The sequence below is a fragment of the Suillus clintonianus genome (genome assembly GCF_016758775.1).
Source record: "Suillus clintonianus strain FC179 chromosome Unknown DEU56scaffold_67, whole genome shotgun sequence".
Classification (NCBI taxonomy): Eukaryota; Fungi; Basidiomycota; class Agaricomycetes; order Boletales; family Suillaceae; genus Suillus; species Suillus clintonianus.
The window spans coordinates 131,877-147,153 of NW_024539291.1; the positions used below are offsets into that span (position 1 = coordinate 131,877).

Genomic DNA, 15,277 nt, shown 5'->3' on the forward strand with positions numbered 1-15,277 from the left:
GGGATCCACGACACTCCATGGAGGACCTGCGCCAGATCGCCCCGCTACACTGCTGCGCCTGTGCTCTGGACTCGTATTCTATGCCTGATGCCTTATAAGAGCAGCCATCGGACGTCGACCTCGCAGCTTCAACTGACGGACGGTCATCTGATATTGATCATGGAGCAGCTCACAGTCTCAATCACCGGTGGCAGAAGGACACCTTGACATACGTCGAATCCGTGACGCTATCATTCGGAGATGAACTTCCGTGCAATGGACCTGGGCATTTAGCAGACGATATCCCCAAAGCGACGAATGCGGTCCCACGAAGAATATTTTACCTCGTTATCGGTGGCCTGCAATTTCCTTCCCAGACCATCTCTATGATGAAACACGAAGGCCTCAACATTTGGGGCGGAGAAAGCAGTTGTACGCGGGTGCATGACAATTTTGGATATGGCTGATGATGATTGCAAGACTATTGTTCTTTGCAGCTGCAACGTTGTGGAGGGTTCGCGAGCCAAAGCATTATCACCCTCGAATACGCTGGAGTTTATTGGGGGCTTCGGCGACAGTTTGGAAACAGCGCCTCTGACCCCTTGGGACGGTGATATGGTGATAGTTACAAACGGCGACTCGCTTTGCATGAAGGCCGCCCTGGTGTTCCTGGGAGCACCTTTCAAGGACTCTAGTTGTTCTCTGTGGCCACGGGTCACCACACTCAAGTTCGTGGCCAAGACTGATTTCGTCATGAAGTTCCCCTTCAAAATGCTGAAATCGATGATGAGCAGTCGGAGGGAGGCTGCAGGGCATCAGAACCTGGGGAAGAACGACGCGGAGTCGGATGGTGTGGGGCCCAAAGGGATCCGTCAGATTATGGTGCCTCGTGTGCACGGGGGCCAGGTCTGTTGCGCAAGGAGAGAGAGTGGTTCGAGGAATGGGTGATAGACTTTGTTTGGGACTGTAAGAAGAGGTGAAGGAGTGGTGATATGAGCTGGCCGTTTTCTCGGTAGAGCTACGTATGTGCTACCTTTGTCGATAGCTGATTGTACTAATTACCAAACAAAATACATGGGCGCTCTGGTTATCCAGGCTTACAGCTAGCTGTCAAAGTTATTGATGCATCCGAAGGCGGTCCCGATCTGCGATGTTCACCTGGGTTCACCTCTCTGGAATACACATACTACTGGCCATGGAATACACCTGCGACCAAAGTTCATGGTGTAAGCTATTGATTTTCGAAGATCGCGCGTGTCGTGTTGAAACTCGAGCTCCACTTACGGAACAGTGGGTGAGTCACGACAGATCACGATTCGGTAGCGATTCGGTCGCGGTGTGTCTCTTGACGTACGTTGAAGCTGGTATAAATAAGGGGCTATTGGACGAAATGACACTCATAAGCCCTCTCTATCCCTCTTAGAACATCTCAAAGTCCCTTTATCAATACAAATGGCCCCAATTGGCTCTCTCTGGGGTTTTCCTCGTCAACGCCAAACTAAATACGCAAGTTCCATTCAAATTTTGTACACAGTTCCATTCCTGACCAGACACAATACAGATATTAAGCGCCGCTGCTATCGCAGGCCTCGAAGTAGATCTCCCACCTTTCGAGTTCGGTGTCACCAACAAGTCACCTGAATTTATCGATAAATTCCCCTTTGCCAAAGTCCCTGCCTTCGAGGACAAGGATGGATTCACTCTTGTAGAAGGTGCCTCAATTGCACGTTATGGTCAGCACGTTGTGCTTCACAGCCTATTATGCAATTCTTACTATGCACCGTTGCATGATTAGTTGCATCTCTAGCCCCTGAGTCTGGTCTTCTTGGCAGAAGCATCAAAGATGCTGCGCTAGTCGACCAATGGATCCACTTTGCGGAACACGAGATCAACGCATTCACCAACTTAATATGGATGTTGGTGGATCGTTTTGCCCCAGAGAAAGCCTATAGTGAAAGCGTCAGTTGTTCTTTTCGTATACAGATTAACTCCGAGTCAATGGCTCACACCGGCACTTTCATTACAGATTCACAAGTCTGTATTCGAACGTCAAGAGCGTTCAATCAAGTTCCTCGAACAACACATCGACCTCCACGAGTTCATCGTCTGTGACGAGATTACTCTGGCGGATATCGTTTTAGCTGGTGTGCTCCAACGCGCTGCTCGGATTACCCTCGGTGCCGCTGAACGAGCACTCTACTCAAAAGTCTTCGCATACTATGAGAAGGTGGTAGCTGACCCTCGCATCAAGGATATCTTCGGGGAAGCAGATTTCGTTGAAGTGCCCGTAGCACCTAAGAAAGATGAGTAGAGCCTTATGTGGGGAGGAGGTAGAAGAACACGAGATTGAATTGTTTGTTTGTATTTTGGGGGGCTCTGGGCTTCAACTGCCCTTTGTACCGTAGTCGAGTATGACTGATAATTCCTGCTACACTCCCAGTTCTTGATGTCCCGGCAAGTAAAGCTGTACCAAGTCATCCTCTCGTTTGTCCCTCCCGATCAATTTCCGCGACAGTCACCAGTCCCTGTAAGTATAATGCATTAAGTCTGCTTACTACAAGACATGAGTATTGCATTAACTATGCTCATTAGCATGTTCAGTGATGCATCAGTTCATGCTAAAGTAGTACACCTAGGCTATAGACCACATGTTCGCATTTTCAGGTACCTACTGTGGGAACTTCTCCACAACTCCCAAAACATAGCCCATTTTAGGTATTCTCCCAAATATCAACCTTTCCCACACCCTCCCCATCAATCCCTGGCTCCCCACCAAACCACAATTAGATACAGCCTCTAGTTAAGTAGTAGTATATGTTATATACATACCATAGAACATCTCCACATACTGTCATTCTGATGTATTACAGCTCTTTGCATAAAGGATGGCAGTGGCGTGAAAATTTCATTCAATTAGGAAATGTTAGACTTAGTGAATTTTGTTCGTCGTACACTCACGAGATGGTATCAGCATGTGCCGTTCATAATTATTTATCCTTCCAAAAGACACAAGCCTGCTAGAACAGTGACCTTTATTCCAATGGCTCCGATGAGGACAATACTCAAATCAACAAACTTTTGGAGCAAGGGGACTCAGAAGATCACGAACAGATTGAGCCTATGACTCAGATGCGTGATGCGTGCCATGAACCTGGCACGGAGAGTCTCATTGCGTTCATTGGCAATGCAATTTATTTTCTTGTAGCTCAGCATCAGTAGTTGTACGCTAGGCTGCCAGTTCATGACACTAAAGATCCGAAACCGCGTGCATTCGGAGAATCCACAGCAATCAAGGATGTCGTGAAGGCTTAGAAGGTTCCCTTCATGGAGTCAGATTGCTGCAAGTGTGACATCGCGACATTGTGAAGATGGTACTAATGGTAGTACGACGTTGATACATGTACAGTGTGTCCTTAGGCTACACAAGCATAATTTTCACTAAGTCCAACACTTCCTAATTGAACAAAATTTTCACGCCACTGCCATCCTTTATGCAAAGAGCTGTAAATATGATACTGTCACATGAATACTGATACATAAACACGAAAATTTGTCAGTCTTGGGTATATAGCACCACCACTGCAGTAATACATCAGTCCCGAAAATCTGTCAGTCTTGGGTATATAGCACCACCACTGCAATAATACATCAGTCCCGTGGTGATACATTATGCAGGACCTGTATGCCATGGTCCAGCTCCCAAAGTGATACATTTCCCTCGAGTGCGTTGTACCTTGAAGTGCCGCCGGCTTACCTGCTTTTGAATCGATCTTTGAGAAGGCCAGAAGTAGGTTAGAACATAATACCATCAATTCTCGATTTCATCGGGTGGTGGGCCCTCAATATATACATCAGTAGGTACGTCCGAGTTGTCGTCGTCATTGTCGTCATTGTCGCCTGGAAGAAGTTGAGATGCTACTATTTTTGGAACATCAATCCAAAGTCGTTGGCAGTGGTTAGCCATCGCTAACCGTAGGCACGCTTGTCGTTCTGCATAGGCGAGAGCTCCCTCCTGATAGAAGGCAGGACCAGAAACAACAGCTCCTCGTTCTTTCCACCAGCGCGACTGCCACCAGAAAAACTCGACCACTCTGCGCATTTCTTCGAGAAGCAACAAGACCTCTTCTGACCAGCGTTCTGCACGTGCTCGCGCTTTGCACCATTCGATGCGCAGGCCTGAATGACAGTGTGAGTCGGAGAAAACAATGCAAGATATTGACATACAGTCTTGCAGGCCAGCATCGCCGTTGTGCAAGGCACCTGGTGTTTTCCAGATCCACGAGATATCTCGTGTGCCTTCTGACTGACCGGCAGCGATATCACCCAATGGGCGCATGTCCATGACATGTAATACATGTAAACTCTCCTCCCAAGCCACCTTGCCGAGCAATGGCCCGAGAGTGAGGAGCGCTGAGCGTGCATCATCATACTTGAGTTTGCTTGCCATCTTCTTGGTTTCCATGAGATCCAACATGCCACGAGCACGTGTTGATGCTCGTTGGCCACGTATATGAATGCGCTTGAATGACTTGAGGTGGGAGGAGAGTCGTATAGTCTGGCGTACTTCATTCAAAGCATCTTTCGCCTGAGAAAATCTCAGATCCCATTCCAGCATGCGAAGGACATGGTCACATTGGTATGCAGGCGGCAATGTGGAAGGCAACCAGAGAGTGAGATTGTCAGGTTTGTCAGTGCCTGCAACTGGGGCTGATAGATCTCCTGCACGGAGTGAGACAACAGCAGGAATATAAAGGGCCTGGACCACTGTCCATGCCTCGATCTTGCGCCGAAGTGCGTTGCCTCGCATGCACAAGTTGGTTCTTTGGGTTTCTGTGGCATGAACCCCGAGAGCAGCAGCATCTGCACGAAAATGACGCCTAAAGGAGTGGTGAGCAAAGCAGACGAGGCTGTAATCAATAAATTACCGCACTGTTGATCTTCTAAGTCTAATCCAGAGGAGATGAGCCGAAATGGTGATATTTCATTGTGCAAGGAAGTGTTGATACCAGCCTCTAAATCACGAGCCTCGTTCTCAGCAAGTTGTAGTCGGACCACAGTCTGTGTCATTGCTTGAATTAAATCAGGACGTGGATGCAAAACATTCCAAATGTGACACTTATGTGCAACACGGCTTTCGAATGGATTAGGCTGTGAACTGTCCTCTTCCCAAGACTCCACTTCTGATTTCCAGGTGGCAAGGTTAACCTCATCGATGGCGCGCTCAAGATCCACGAGTTCTTCACCATGGGACTTGGCGCAGATCACCGCATCCTTCAGTTTACGTAGGAGAGTGCGACCTGATGTAGTATTAGTCAATGAGCTTCGAGTAGCAGAAGTCAAAACTGACTTACCAAGCATCGTGACTTTCTTCCAATTCCAGTCACTAAAATTGTCGTCTAATGTATCACGACGCGAGCCTGGACCCATTTCTCTGGTGCTTGTAGCTACCCGGTTGATATTGGCCCAACCTCTCTCTGGCGCTTCTCCGTCTGTGCGCCCCACACCCTTTGAATAATTAAATGAAAATTTTGTCTGACAAGCGGGGACATGAGCATTGAGATGAAATTTTGGGACAAAAAATCGCAAGTGTTTCTTCTCCCGATCAAACCATAGATTGAGAGGCATGGTGTCCAAACGATTCCAGATCTTCTTGTGCCATTGGCACACGATATCGTAAGACAGGTTGAAGTCGAGTACGTTGCTGCCGGCGATCACGGAGAAAACTAAGTAGTCCATGTTCACGTACCTGGCGGCAGGGTCAGAGGTGTGAGAACGGTGCTAGATGACACTTACTTCTCCCCCTTTTGAAGATCACCAACACCGTGAGCGAGCTTCATCTCGTGCCGTGCACAGTCAACTATTCCTACACCTGTGGCTGCGAGACCTCTTGCTGACTTCGTATCGGCCATGTTAACAGCATTGTGGCTAACGCATGTACTCCGCTATCCAAAACTCATTGAGTCACATGGGAATCAAACAGCAAAAGAGATCAACCTCTTGTGGCACAGTGATGCGTTCCGCCAGGTATGTCTTGTATTCACATTCTTCAACAAAATACGCTGACCCAGCATTCAAGCTAGGGTCACAGTCGTCACTTGATACCACTTTCCGTTTGAGACGGAAGTTCGCGTCTATTGCAAGAAAAAGGGCATGCAGCCATCTTGGTGAGTTGGTTAGTGGAGGCGGCTCGTTCCTGAATCATATGTAAGCTGACCTTGTATTGGTTGGTGCCTTCTCCCAGCCTTCTGGCAGGTTCTTGCCCGGATGGGGGCATGCAGGACACACTACTACACATTCCCCCTCACGTATAGAGCCCAGGCCATCAGGATCATGACCTTTTCCCGCCCGTTTGAAAGCCTTCAGATTGCGCCACTCTCGTATCATTCTTAAAAAAGCAGAATAGCGGTCCTGTTGGAGTGTTAGTAAATAATCAGCATTGACAAGCATGCACGTACCTTGATCGGAGTCATTCCGGTGTTGTCAGAGCGTCGGGCCAGACTATGATAGAACTCGTATGCTGAAACTTTTGATTCAAAAGACAGCAGATGGAACATCTCCAGAAGAGCGAAGCTTGCTGCCGTCTGAGGCTCAGAAGACGTAGCTGGAAACCAACGTGCGCGTAGCAACTGAATATAGTGAATCTGCACCCTTTCGCACCCACAATAATCCAATCCAATTTCATGAATCCCATGCACATCAACGACTACAAAGCCATCATCGCTGGCAGATTTGGCATTGAGGCACCATTCCCCTGGACTATGCCCGAGCTGCACACGCAAGCCAAGGCATTTCAGTGAGGTGCACCGGAAAAACTTCTTGTCCCATTCCTAGCCCAAAGTCAGTCATGTGAAGATACTTCGATACTAAACTTACATCTATTCTGTGCAAAGGATGGCTTGCATGACATCCGACGATACAATCTTGACACATCATCTCAGTTCCAAAGCAATCTCTGCACCGGTAAATTGGCTCCCCCTCGCCATTGCAATGACACTTAGCATGCTGCATATCATATCCGCGGCCTTCCAGACAGATCATTTCTTCCAGATACTTAGCCTGCTCTAAAAGCCACGATTTAAGAGGATGATCCTGTTCACACTGCATAAGACCATGGTTCTTTGAAAGATCATCAGAAGTCCAAAACTCACACCTATGGGCCGATGGCGCTTGATAGTCGGAACTTCCTGTGGAGTATTCTCAAGGTCAGGTCCGCTCACAGGGAGTTCATTCCACGAGTCAAAGGCTGGTGTGTCCGAATCCGCAGGCAAGGGTGGGTCCAGCAGCAGGGTTTGGGAGGAGGAAATAAATTGTGTAGCTTGAAGGACAATATTGTTGTCTTGAATTCCATATACTCTGTGTCGCTGATATTCAACAACAGCATCCTCTGAATCAACGTAGGGAACGAGTTTAGGCTTTTTGGAACGGCGGCCCCCCATCATATGCACCTGAGACCTGGGTGTGACGGTTGCCTATAGATCGAGGAGCAAATGAACTGATCACGATCGAAAAGCAAAGGAACTGATTATGATCCAGAACAAAGTCAAAGTTTGAAATTTGACTCTGACTAATGTCCGTTTTAGGAAAGTTTGAGAGGACTAGTTTAACGTCTGTGACTCTCAAAATATCTTACAATTGGGATCCGCTCAGTGTGCTGCTGCAGACTCTAACAGGATTCACCAAACTTCGATACTAATCTGTAAGTCAGGTACTCAATATCACTGTCTGACCCCCCAGTAGGCCCAGTCTGACGCGTGCCCTGCCCCCCAGTAGGTGAAATAATCTCTGGGCCTCACACCACTCTCTCGAAACTCACGCCTTAGCAACCAGCGTGTCTCCCAAAGTAAAAAACATTTAATTTGCTACCATTCAGGTCAGTACATATTAGCAGATGAAGTCCAGAGTACTCACAACACGACATTTTTCCATTGCACGGCGGAGTTGTGTTGCTTGCAAGACCGTTATAGGTGTGTCTCTTTCAATATCAAAGTCAGGTGGCAACACTCCCTCCCACAGCGGCCATCTCTCATCCAACTCCTCAACTATTTCATCAATTAAAAGGTCAGTTTGACTGGCCCAGGGCCGATGCCTCCTGAACGCAGGAATTTTAGACCGTAGGAACTCATCCTTGGTCTGATTAGCTTCCATGTTGATCCTCGTGCTGTACAGTGTTAGTGAAGGTGTTTATGGTGAAACAGTTATTTGCGCACCTGGTGAGGAAAGGAAAAGATGGTATAGGTTCTTGTAGAATTTAGATGCATTTATACGTAGCTTCAGACGGATTCGCACTGTAGGCACTGTGTTATAATTGAAATGTACTGAAGCCAAAATCTCGCATGAATGTCCATCAAATGAATTACAGAACATATTGTAGCTTGGCATTCATGTTCATCTCACTAGTATGAAGCTTACTGACGTCCTAACCATCTATGTGAAGAGTAGTTACACTATTGCATGAGTACGAGTGTCGCAAACGAGCAATCATGATCATAAATCTCGCATTAACTGAAGTGTGACCTGATTAGTGATTACTAGCACAATTAATATGTTAGTCAGTCGACCAAGTTCACGTTTCTCCCTGCCAGTGAATACAACTTTCATGGCACGACGACGTTTGTATCACACTCCTGAGGAACAGGCAGAGGCAGCTCGCAGATATAGACACAGTTATTATGAAAGGTATGTTTAGACACTGATACTGGAAGATGTATATGTTTTTAAATTCACCACAACTGTGTCTCAAGAAACCGCAAAGATGTCCTCCTCAAGAACAAGGAACGCTATCTTCATCGTAAATCCAAGTAAGTTTCACTCTCACCACCGTATTCACAACTGTGACTTCAATATCATTAACCAGCTCACGCATCATTGTAAACGATGTTGACAGCGAAAGCACCCGCTGCCCCATCAAAGAAACTGCCAAGCCACCTGCACCTGTGAAGCTGCCTGTGGCATCCTCACGGCAACTTACCAAGAACAAGATGGACAACTGGTATGTATTCCTTCCAAGTGTCAGACCTTGGTACTAGCTTTCATCTGTAGTTATAAACCACTGGACATCAAGAGTCGCTTAACGAGGCTCCTTGGTGGCCATGGAATTTCACTGCGAGAATACCTTGACACGATCTGCAAATCTTTATTAGGCCAGACTAGCAATACTCTCGACGTCGAAGATATCCGTTCGGCCATTGACGCTGCTCTGAAGTTGGAGAAAACTGTGCATACTGAGGAGGATGGGGTCCTGCAGCGCTATGGTGTTGGACCAAAGCTCCTACACGTCCAATCTGTGAGCAAGGATGTGCGCTACCTTCTGAGTGCATTGGAGGAAATTTTTCTCTACATTCTCTCAGATATCACTCAATTACAGGCCACATATGACGAGCGGGAACTAATGTTTCAAGTTGATGCTTTGATTTGATAGAGGCCGTGTTATCATTATCTCCATAGTCCGCGCTCTTTTGTGAAAATAGGTACTGCGGAGACAGGGATTCACCACTACCGCCCGAAGTCATTTGAATATTGTCATGCCAGCCAGTACTCACGTTCAGGCCAGAAGCATGCAAATCAAGTGTGATACATCAGGCCGGTGATACATCAGGCTCGTGTATGCTGGAGCCTTGGATCTCCAAATTAATGAGAGTTGTTCTTCAATAAGTTTGCCTGTGTCAGGCGTCCCAGACATTGAAACGATCTAATGTGAATAGCCCGCCAAAAATTGTTTCTTCCCCCCCATCGATATCAGACATCCCAGACATTGAAACAGTCTAACGTGAATAGCCCACTAAACATCGTTTCATTTCTCCACTACAAAAGCTCAACTATCCTAGAAATAAAGTACGTGACATAGTGAAATAGAACGAGAATGCGCACCCATATTTTTAACATAGATGGCTCCTCGGCCTTGGACATCACAAGAGGCGCAGGAGTTTGTCAACACATTCTATAGCCGATATCAAGTATGCCAAGCAACCAAGGATTACAGTACCTTCTGGCCACCTTTCTTTGAGGCCTGGAATGAAAAATACCCCGAGCGCCTTGTCGTGTTCCCCGACATCCCACTAGACCAAGATCTGGACATAGAACAAAAGGATATTGTCAAGGACGCGTACCAATTACGGAAAGACGTATGTATAATATTACTCACTGCTTTTCTCAATTGTTAACATGTCTTGGCATCAGAAACTTGTTAATAAGCTTCGGAACGACTGGGGAACATCAAAGGCTTCCAGAAAAGCCAAAAATCACAGGGAGAAAGTGGGAATAGATGCGGCAGCAAGTATTCTTGCAGCTCGTCAGACCAAGGGGATGCGGTCATTGAGTGTTTACGAAGCTTACTCCAAGCTTTACTATGCTTCCTGCATAAAGCCAGTTGTGGACGCAGAGATGCAAATGCTCAAGCGGGCTAAGTGCGGGGACTTGCAGCCCAATGACGGGGAGAATGAGTACGGCAAAGATGTTGAAGGTAATGATGTGTCGCAGAAGAAGTGTGAGGTGAAAAGGGTCACGGTAGTCAAGCGGATTACGAAGGAGATGTATGAAAAGGAGACCGATGAGGTCAAAGACGAGGTTGCAGCATATATCAAGCAGATGGCTGAAAAGAAAACCCAAGCGTTGGGAACAAGAGATGCAGAGATCGATCATCAGAAGTAGGTTCATATTTTGTGTGTGTGTCCGCACTTACCTTCGTAACAGAACCATCGATCAACTAGTTGATATCCTCACAGAATTTTTCCAAGAACTTCAACGCCTCACAGGGTGGTCTTTCTCCGTCCTTATGGGTGGGCCTACTCCTGTGTTGGGAGGGAAGATCGATGTTAGTAGCTTTCATATTGGTCGCACGGAGATGGGAAACCTCTTCTCAGATGCATTCCCTAACTTTAACAGTGGGGTCATGAAACCCTGGCTAGAATTTATCAATCAAGTATTTCGTGAGTGTAAACTGAATTCACGCACCAAATTTATACTAAATGTACTCTCAGCTACTGCTGCAGCAAAGGCATTAGTAGAGGGCCAAGGCATGAATGAAGCGCTGCCACCAACTATGGCTTCAGCACCTGATGATGTATTATCCCACGACAAGGCCGATACACTTGCATCCGCACTAGCCCCACCGCTGGATGAGTCAGAGGAGCTTGAGCGCTTGGCAGAAAACTATCTTGCCACCATGGGACATAGCCTGCCAGAGCTAGGTTTGCCCATGCCAGATCATGCAGGCCACTCACTTTCTCTACTTCCTTTGTCCTCACCACCACCTCCTTCTCCGACATTACCGTTCTCGGAGGTTAACACTGAAGATCCATACGACTTCAGCTGGCCTTCACCGCCTCCTATGGGAACACCTTCGCAGGGGCATGCTGGCCCTTCCAATTTGTCTCTGCCCTCCTCCAATCCTCCTTGGCTGTCAGGGCAAGGAGACTTTACATTTCCACAAGCTTCTTGCCCTCCAAGTCACGACCAGTGTCCGCTTCCCGCATCTAGCGCCATGGCTACAATGCAGCCAACTCAGGGTAACACTAGCCTTGATTCAGTCATCGATCCTCAGGCTGCACCCAGCTTGTCTCCTCCAGGGCAAGAAGAAGTGCCTTCTGCAGCACCTCCCATTGATAAGCCTGCAGGATTCTCGGAGGTAAGTGTCACTGATGTTTGTCATCGTTTGCAGAAGCGCAAACACCAGGAGGATAAGCAAAGTGCGGAACCACTTGCAGAGTCCCCAGTTGACAGTCGTCCCAAACGTGTCCGCACAGGGTCCAGACGAAATGAGATCGCAAACTCAATCGGCCAGGATAAAACTGCTCAGAAGAAATCTGCCGCTCAAGAGTGAGTATTTGGGACTCACTTGACGATAACTTATACCCACTGACATAATCATCAGGAACCAGAAGAAGACTGTTGGATAAGTGTAGATTACCCTGTTCTTGTCATGCACGCTCTTGTGGTTTTCCTTACAATATGAAGTTTTTTGGTCGTATCATTTACACCTTCGCAAACTTGTGAATTTGTCCCACAGTGTGATATATCACTATATCACAATGGCACCAGTAAGCTTCGTCAATCTTTACTTGTGAATTCTTCCCATAGTGTGATACATCACAAGACCCACTGTCATCTTACTGCTACTGATACATCAAATTTTGAATGTATTATAAGCTAAGGCTGGTATACGCATGCGCAACGATGTTCAAGTTAGTGCTTGTTGGTGTTGGCACTCCCAGTCATCTATCTATATTGACACAATATTAATATCATCGATCACATGACATGTCTCAGATCTCAGATCTCAGAGGAACACATATTTCACGCTTTAATATTCGAGTCCCATTGGCAGCTCATCACATGATACAAGCCACATGGCACTTTTTCCTCGAGTGGTGATGTCACTCAAGGAAAAAATGCCATGTGGCATCCAAAACGGCTCAGTGAGTTCTGGACTATTCTGTAACCGTATCTCCAAGGCACAAATGCATCGGCAGCAGTCGGAAGCAAGAAGCAAGTCAAAATCGGCTACAGTAGGCAGAAGCAACCGGTACAAAGATCATGAGTCCCGGGCCACTGATACATCACTCAGAGTCAAATTTTATAGCTGGTAGCCTACCAAAAAGGTTCTGGTTGACTGATATATCAGCTCGCAGAGGTCTACAGCTGCTGTGCCTTGAGTGATGTATCACCCTCAAAAAGGTTCTGGTTGACTGATATATCAGCTCGCAGAGGTCTACAGTTGCTGTGCCTTGAGTGATGTATCACCCTTACAACCTCAATGCGCTGACAACTCCCCATGATTATGTATCACAATTCTATGACAATGATCATATATTTGATGTATCATTATGACATTATAGACTGAGAACATAATAAACCGCTTTTCTCTTTATTTTTGTACCAATACCTGCTACAGAGCCTCTGTGAGTGTGACCCAATAGAAAACATATCAAAAACTGTTTTGCATTTTTGCCCCTCTGGTACTGGGGTACTCTAGAGTGTTTATAATATGTTTATAAATATATATGTACCTATCCCAGCCCTCACCTTACCCCCTAGAGTGTCCTACATCATGTACTGTGCTGTACTAGCATAAAATAGAAAATAGCTACGGAAATTTTGAGCTTTAGGTATATAGACTTGGAAATATGATCCCCAACATCCCTTCAATAGTATACACAATATATCAGGAGCATAGGGCAACAGGATCAGTCCCTGTGGTGCTATGTGCTTACCCTCTCCTGGTGGTTCACCCCCTGTGAAAACTTTTCCTGCAGCTCCATCCCTTCAGGATGGTAGGGTGCCTGTTCCTATTGATATATATAGTTTATAAATCACATAAGCCCACACGTCGAAAACATGCCCATATGCACACTCAGCCAGAGCACGGACTCGACACAGGCTTGGCAGATGAACTTCAAAGGTCTTTTGCATGGGTGCCTCTCACAACTCAGACGACGAATTTCTCGCAGGTCCGGAGTCAATTACGGATGAGGAGTTGCTCGAAGAATTTGACAGGTTTGAAAACTAGATGCTGGAATTGCGAGGCTTGCAAGAAGGTACTGGCAAAGTCCCAGATATTTTCAAGGGAGATATCATTGATTGGAATGAGCTGGAGAAGGTCGATAAAGGAATCACACCCACAGGGTTTGTCGAAGAGATTGACGTGGTTGCCCGTGGGTCACAAGGCATGGAGCCAGGCTGGAACATCAATACACTGTTGACGTCAGAGGGTGTAGCACAATAGCTTAGCTAATTTTTTTGCCGTGACCTTAGAACACGATAAAACGCTCGAAACAATTCTGCCAACTTTTGCCATTCTGCCATTTGCCGTTCTGCCGTTTTTTTGGCAGAACTCGCCCCAAAATACTTCTGCCCCCTACACTACCTGCAATAGTCTGAGTTGTGCGTGATCCATTTGTAAAATGTGGGATACAGTGGTGATATGAGCTGGTCGTTTTCTCGGCAGAGCTACATCAGTAAACCACAATTCTCCCACAGACTTTGGCTTTAGTGGCCAAGTGTTGACAGAGCCCCACAGTGTGACAGCTCACCCAGCACTCACAGCCGCTTCACGGATGAGATAGACTTCAGCCGGCAAGTACTGACAGAGTCCCACAGCTGTGACAGCTCACCCAGCACACACAGTTGGACAAGGACATAGTCACTCACGGCACACCAAGCATTTTTTTCTTCTTCTTACTACTAAGTACTCTGTACACATACCAATGCTATTAGACACAAATTCTAGCCTGTTGTGTTTCAAAGTGTTTGATGCTGCAGAACATTGAATCAGCTTGAATGGGAAACACAAATGTTTATTTTATTTATTTTGCTGACCAGACAAGGCTCCAATGGACCAATGATGACAACAAATGGTACTATTCAGGCTAATAATACATGGTGCACATGAAGTTCGTATATAACATTGTGATACTACAATATGTCGAGTTCGAGTTAGTTGAGTTGGATAGTGATGTTGCACGTGCGATAGACTCGGGCATTCAACCCTAAAAAGATGTGAGCCCCAGCGTGATAAGGAAAAAAGTCAGGCTGAACATACCGTTGACTCGGCTCGGTGATGCTTCAATCACGCAATCAACTTGAAGCTCATCGCCAGCAGCATCCAGCCCGAGTTTCTTTTCTGATGTGGCAGCTCTGATTTTGAACAAACTAGCCATAACCTCATGCTCCTGCACAATACAATCTGCAAGAAGCTGCTCTGCTCTGAAGACTTCGCACTTGCTAAATCCATTATGACATGCACTTCAGAGTCGTTGGGGTCATTGATGGTCTGCAAGTCCTGCATACATCAACCTTTCAGACGTGAGAACTTCACTGACATACCAATGAATCCAGAGCTTCGAGAATATTGTACAGCTCAGCACACAAATTCTGAGCTGCATGATTCTCAGATATGCATGAGCGCTTGAGGCCCTGGAGTGATAGGGAGTTATTCCTGTGTGTGTTGAAATGTTCTTGAAACATGTTGATGAGTTTTTCTTAATATCAACAAAGACATGTGACACTACAATTCAGTTCAATCGGCATTTGCCGGTACCATCTCTTTCAATGCTTCAATGTCCTTCGTGCCGCAAAGGCAGATTCGATACTCACGAAGCTGTTGCTCGCCACATGAGCCAGCCCAGATCAGGATGCCCAGATCAGGATGCAGCACCTGGATCGAAGACACCATCCGCATGAGAATGTGTCTTCCAGAAGATGATCCAATCAATGTCGATCAAGAAGCCGAGTCCTTCACTCACAATGACTATCACGAATCCACATCCCACTACGATGACGCTGACGCTGGAGGGTATTTAGA

General features: G+C 46.6%; 5 protein-coding genes across 5 annotated transcripts; 4 read left to right on the plus strand and 1 right to left on the minus strand.

Annotated features, from left to right (window-relative positions):
- The first annotated feature begins 1,156 nt into the window (after positions 1–1,156).
- On the plus strand, positions 1,157–2,496 carry DEU56DRAFT_818798 (glutathione S-transferase C-terminal-like protein). Its single transcript, XM_041353982.1, has 6 exons — positions 1,157–1,205; positions 1,271–1,329; positions 1,403–1,485; positions 1,541–1,712; positions 1,775–1,938; positions 2,006–2,496. Exons 3-6 carry the CDS (start codon positions 1,432–1,434, stop codon positions 2,288–2,290), a joined length of 675 nt encoding a protein of 224 aa, XP_041205694.1. The 5' UTR covers positions 1,157–1,205; positions 1,271–1,329; positions 1,403–1,431; the 3' UTR covers positions 2,291–2,496.
- A 1,291-nt stretch (positions 2,497–3,787) lies between these two features.
- Positions 3,788–7,083, minus strand: DEU56DRAFT_741742 (uncharacterized protein; the record flags this gene model as incomplete). The annotated part of the gene is made up of 10 exons (XM_041348879.1): positions 3,788–4,155; positions 4,204–4,856; positions 4,910–5,048; positions 5,094–5,276; positions 5,331–5,725; positions 5,773–5,921; positions 5,974–6,139; positions 6,194–6,387; positions 6,435–6,806; positions 6,853–7,083. 10 exons carry the CDS (start codon positions 7,081–7,083, stop codon positions 3,788–3,790), a joined length of 2,850 nt encoding a protein of 949 aa, XP_041205695.1.
- A 1,492-nt stretch (positions 7,084–8,575) lies between these two features.
- On the plus strand, positions 8,576–9,394 carry DEU56DRAFT_758349 (uncharacterized protein; the record flags this gene model as incomplete). The annotated part of the gene is made up of 4 exons (XM_041350222.1): positions 8,576–8,655; positions 8,721–8,777; positions 8,834–8,968; positions 9,019–9,394. 4 exons carry the CDS (start codon positions 8,576–8,578, stop codon positions 9,392–9,394), a joined length of 648 nt encoding a protein of 215 aa, XP_041205696.1.
- Positions 9,395–9,863: 469 nt separating this feature from the next.
- Positions 9,864–11,873, plus strand: DEU56DRAFT_915399 (uncharacterized protein; the record flags this gene model as incomplete). Its single annotated transcript, XM_041357732.1, has 6 exons — positions 9,864–10,100; positions 10,156–10,622; positions 10,669–10,904; positions 10,956–11,602; positions 11,636–11,793; positions 11,849–11,873. 6 exons carry the CDS (start codon positions 9,864–9,866, stop codon positions 11,871–11,873), a joined length of 1,770 nt encoding a protein of 589 aa, XP_041205697.1.
- A 1,446-nt stretch (positions 11,874–13,319) lies between these two features.
- On the plus strand, positions 13,320–13,699 carry DEU56DRAFT_915400 (uncharacterized protein; the record flags this gene model as incomplete). The annotated part of the gene is made up of 2 exons (XM_041357733.1): positions 13,320–13,424; positions 13,484–13,699. The coding sequence occupies 2 exons, from the start codon at positions 13,320–13,322 to the stop codon at positions 13,697–13,699; spliced, it is 321 nt and encodes a 106-aa protein (XP_041205698.1).
- Positions 13,700–15,277: the final 1,578 nt, after the last annotated feature.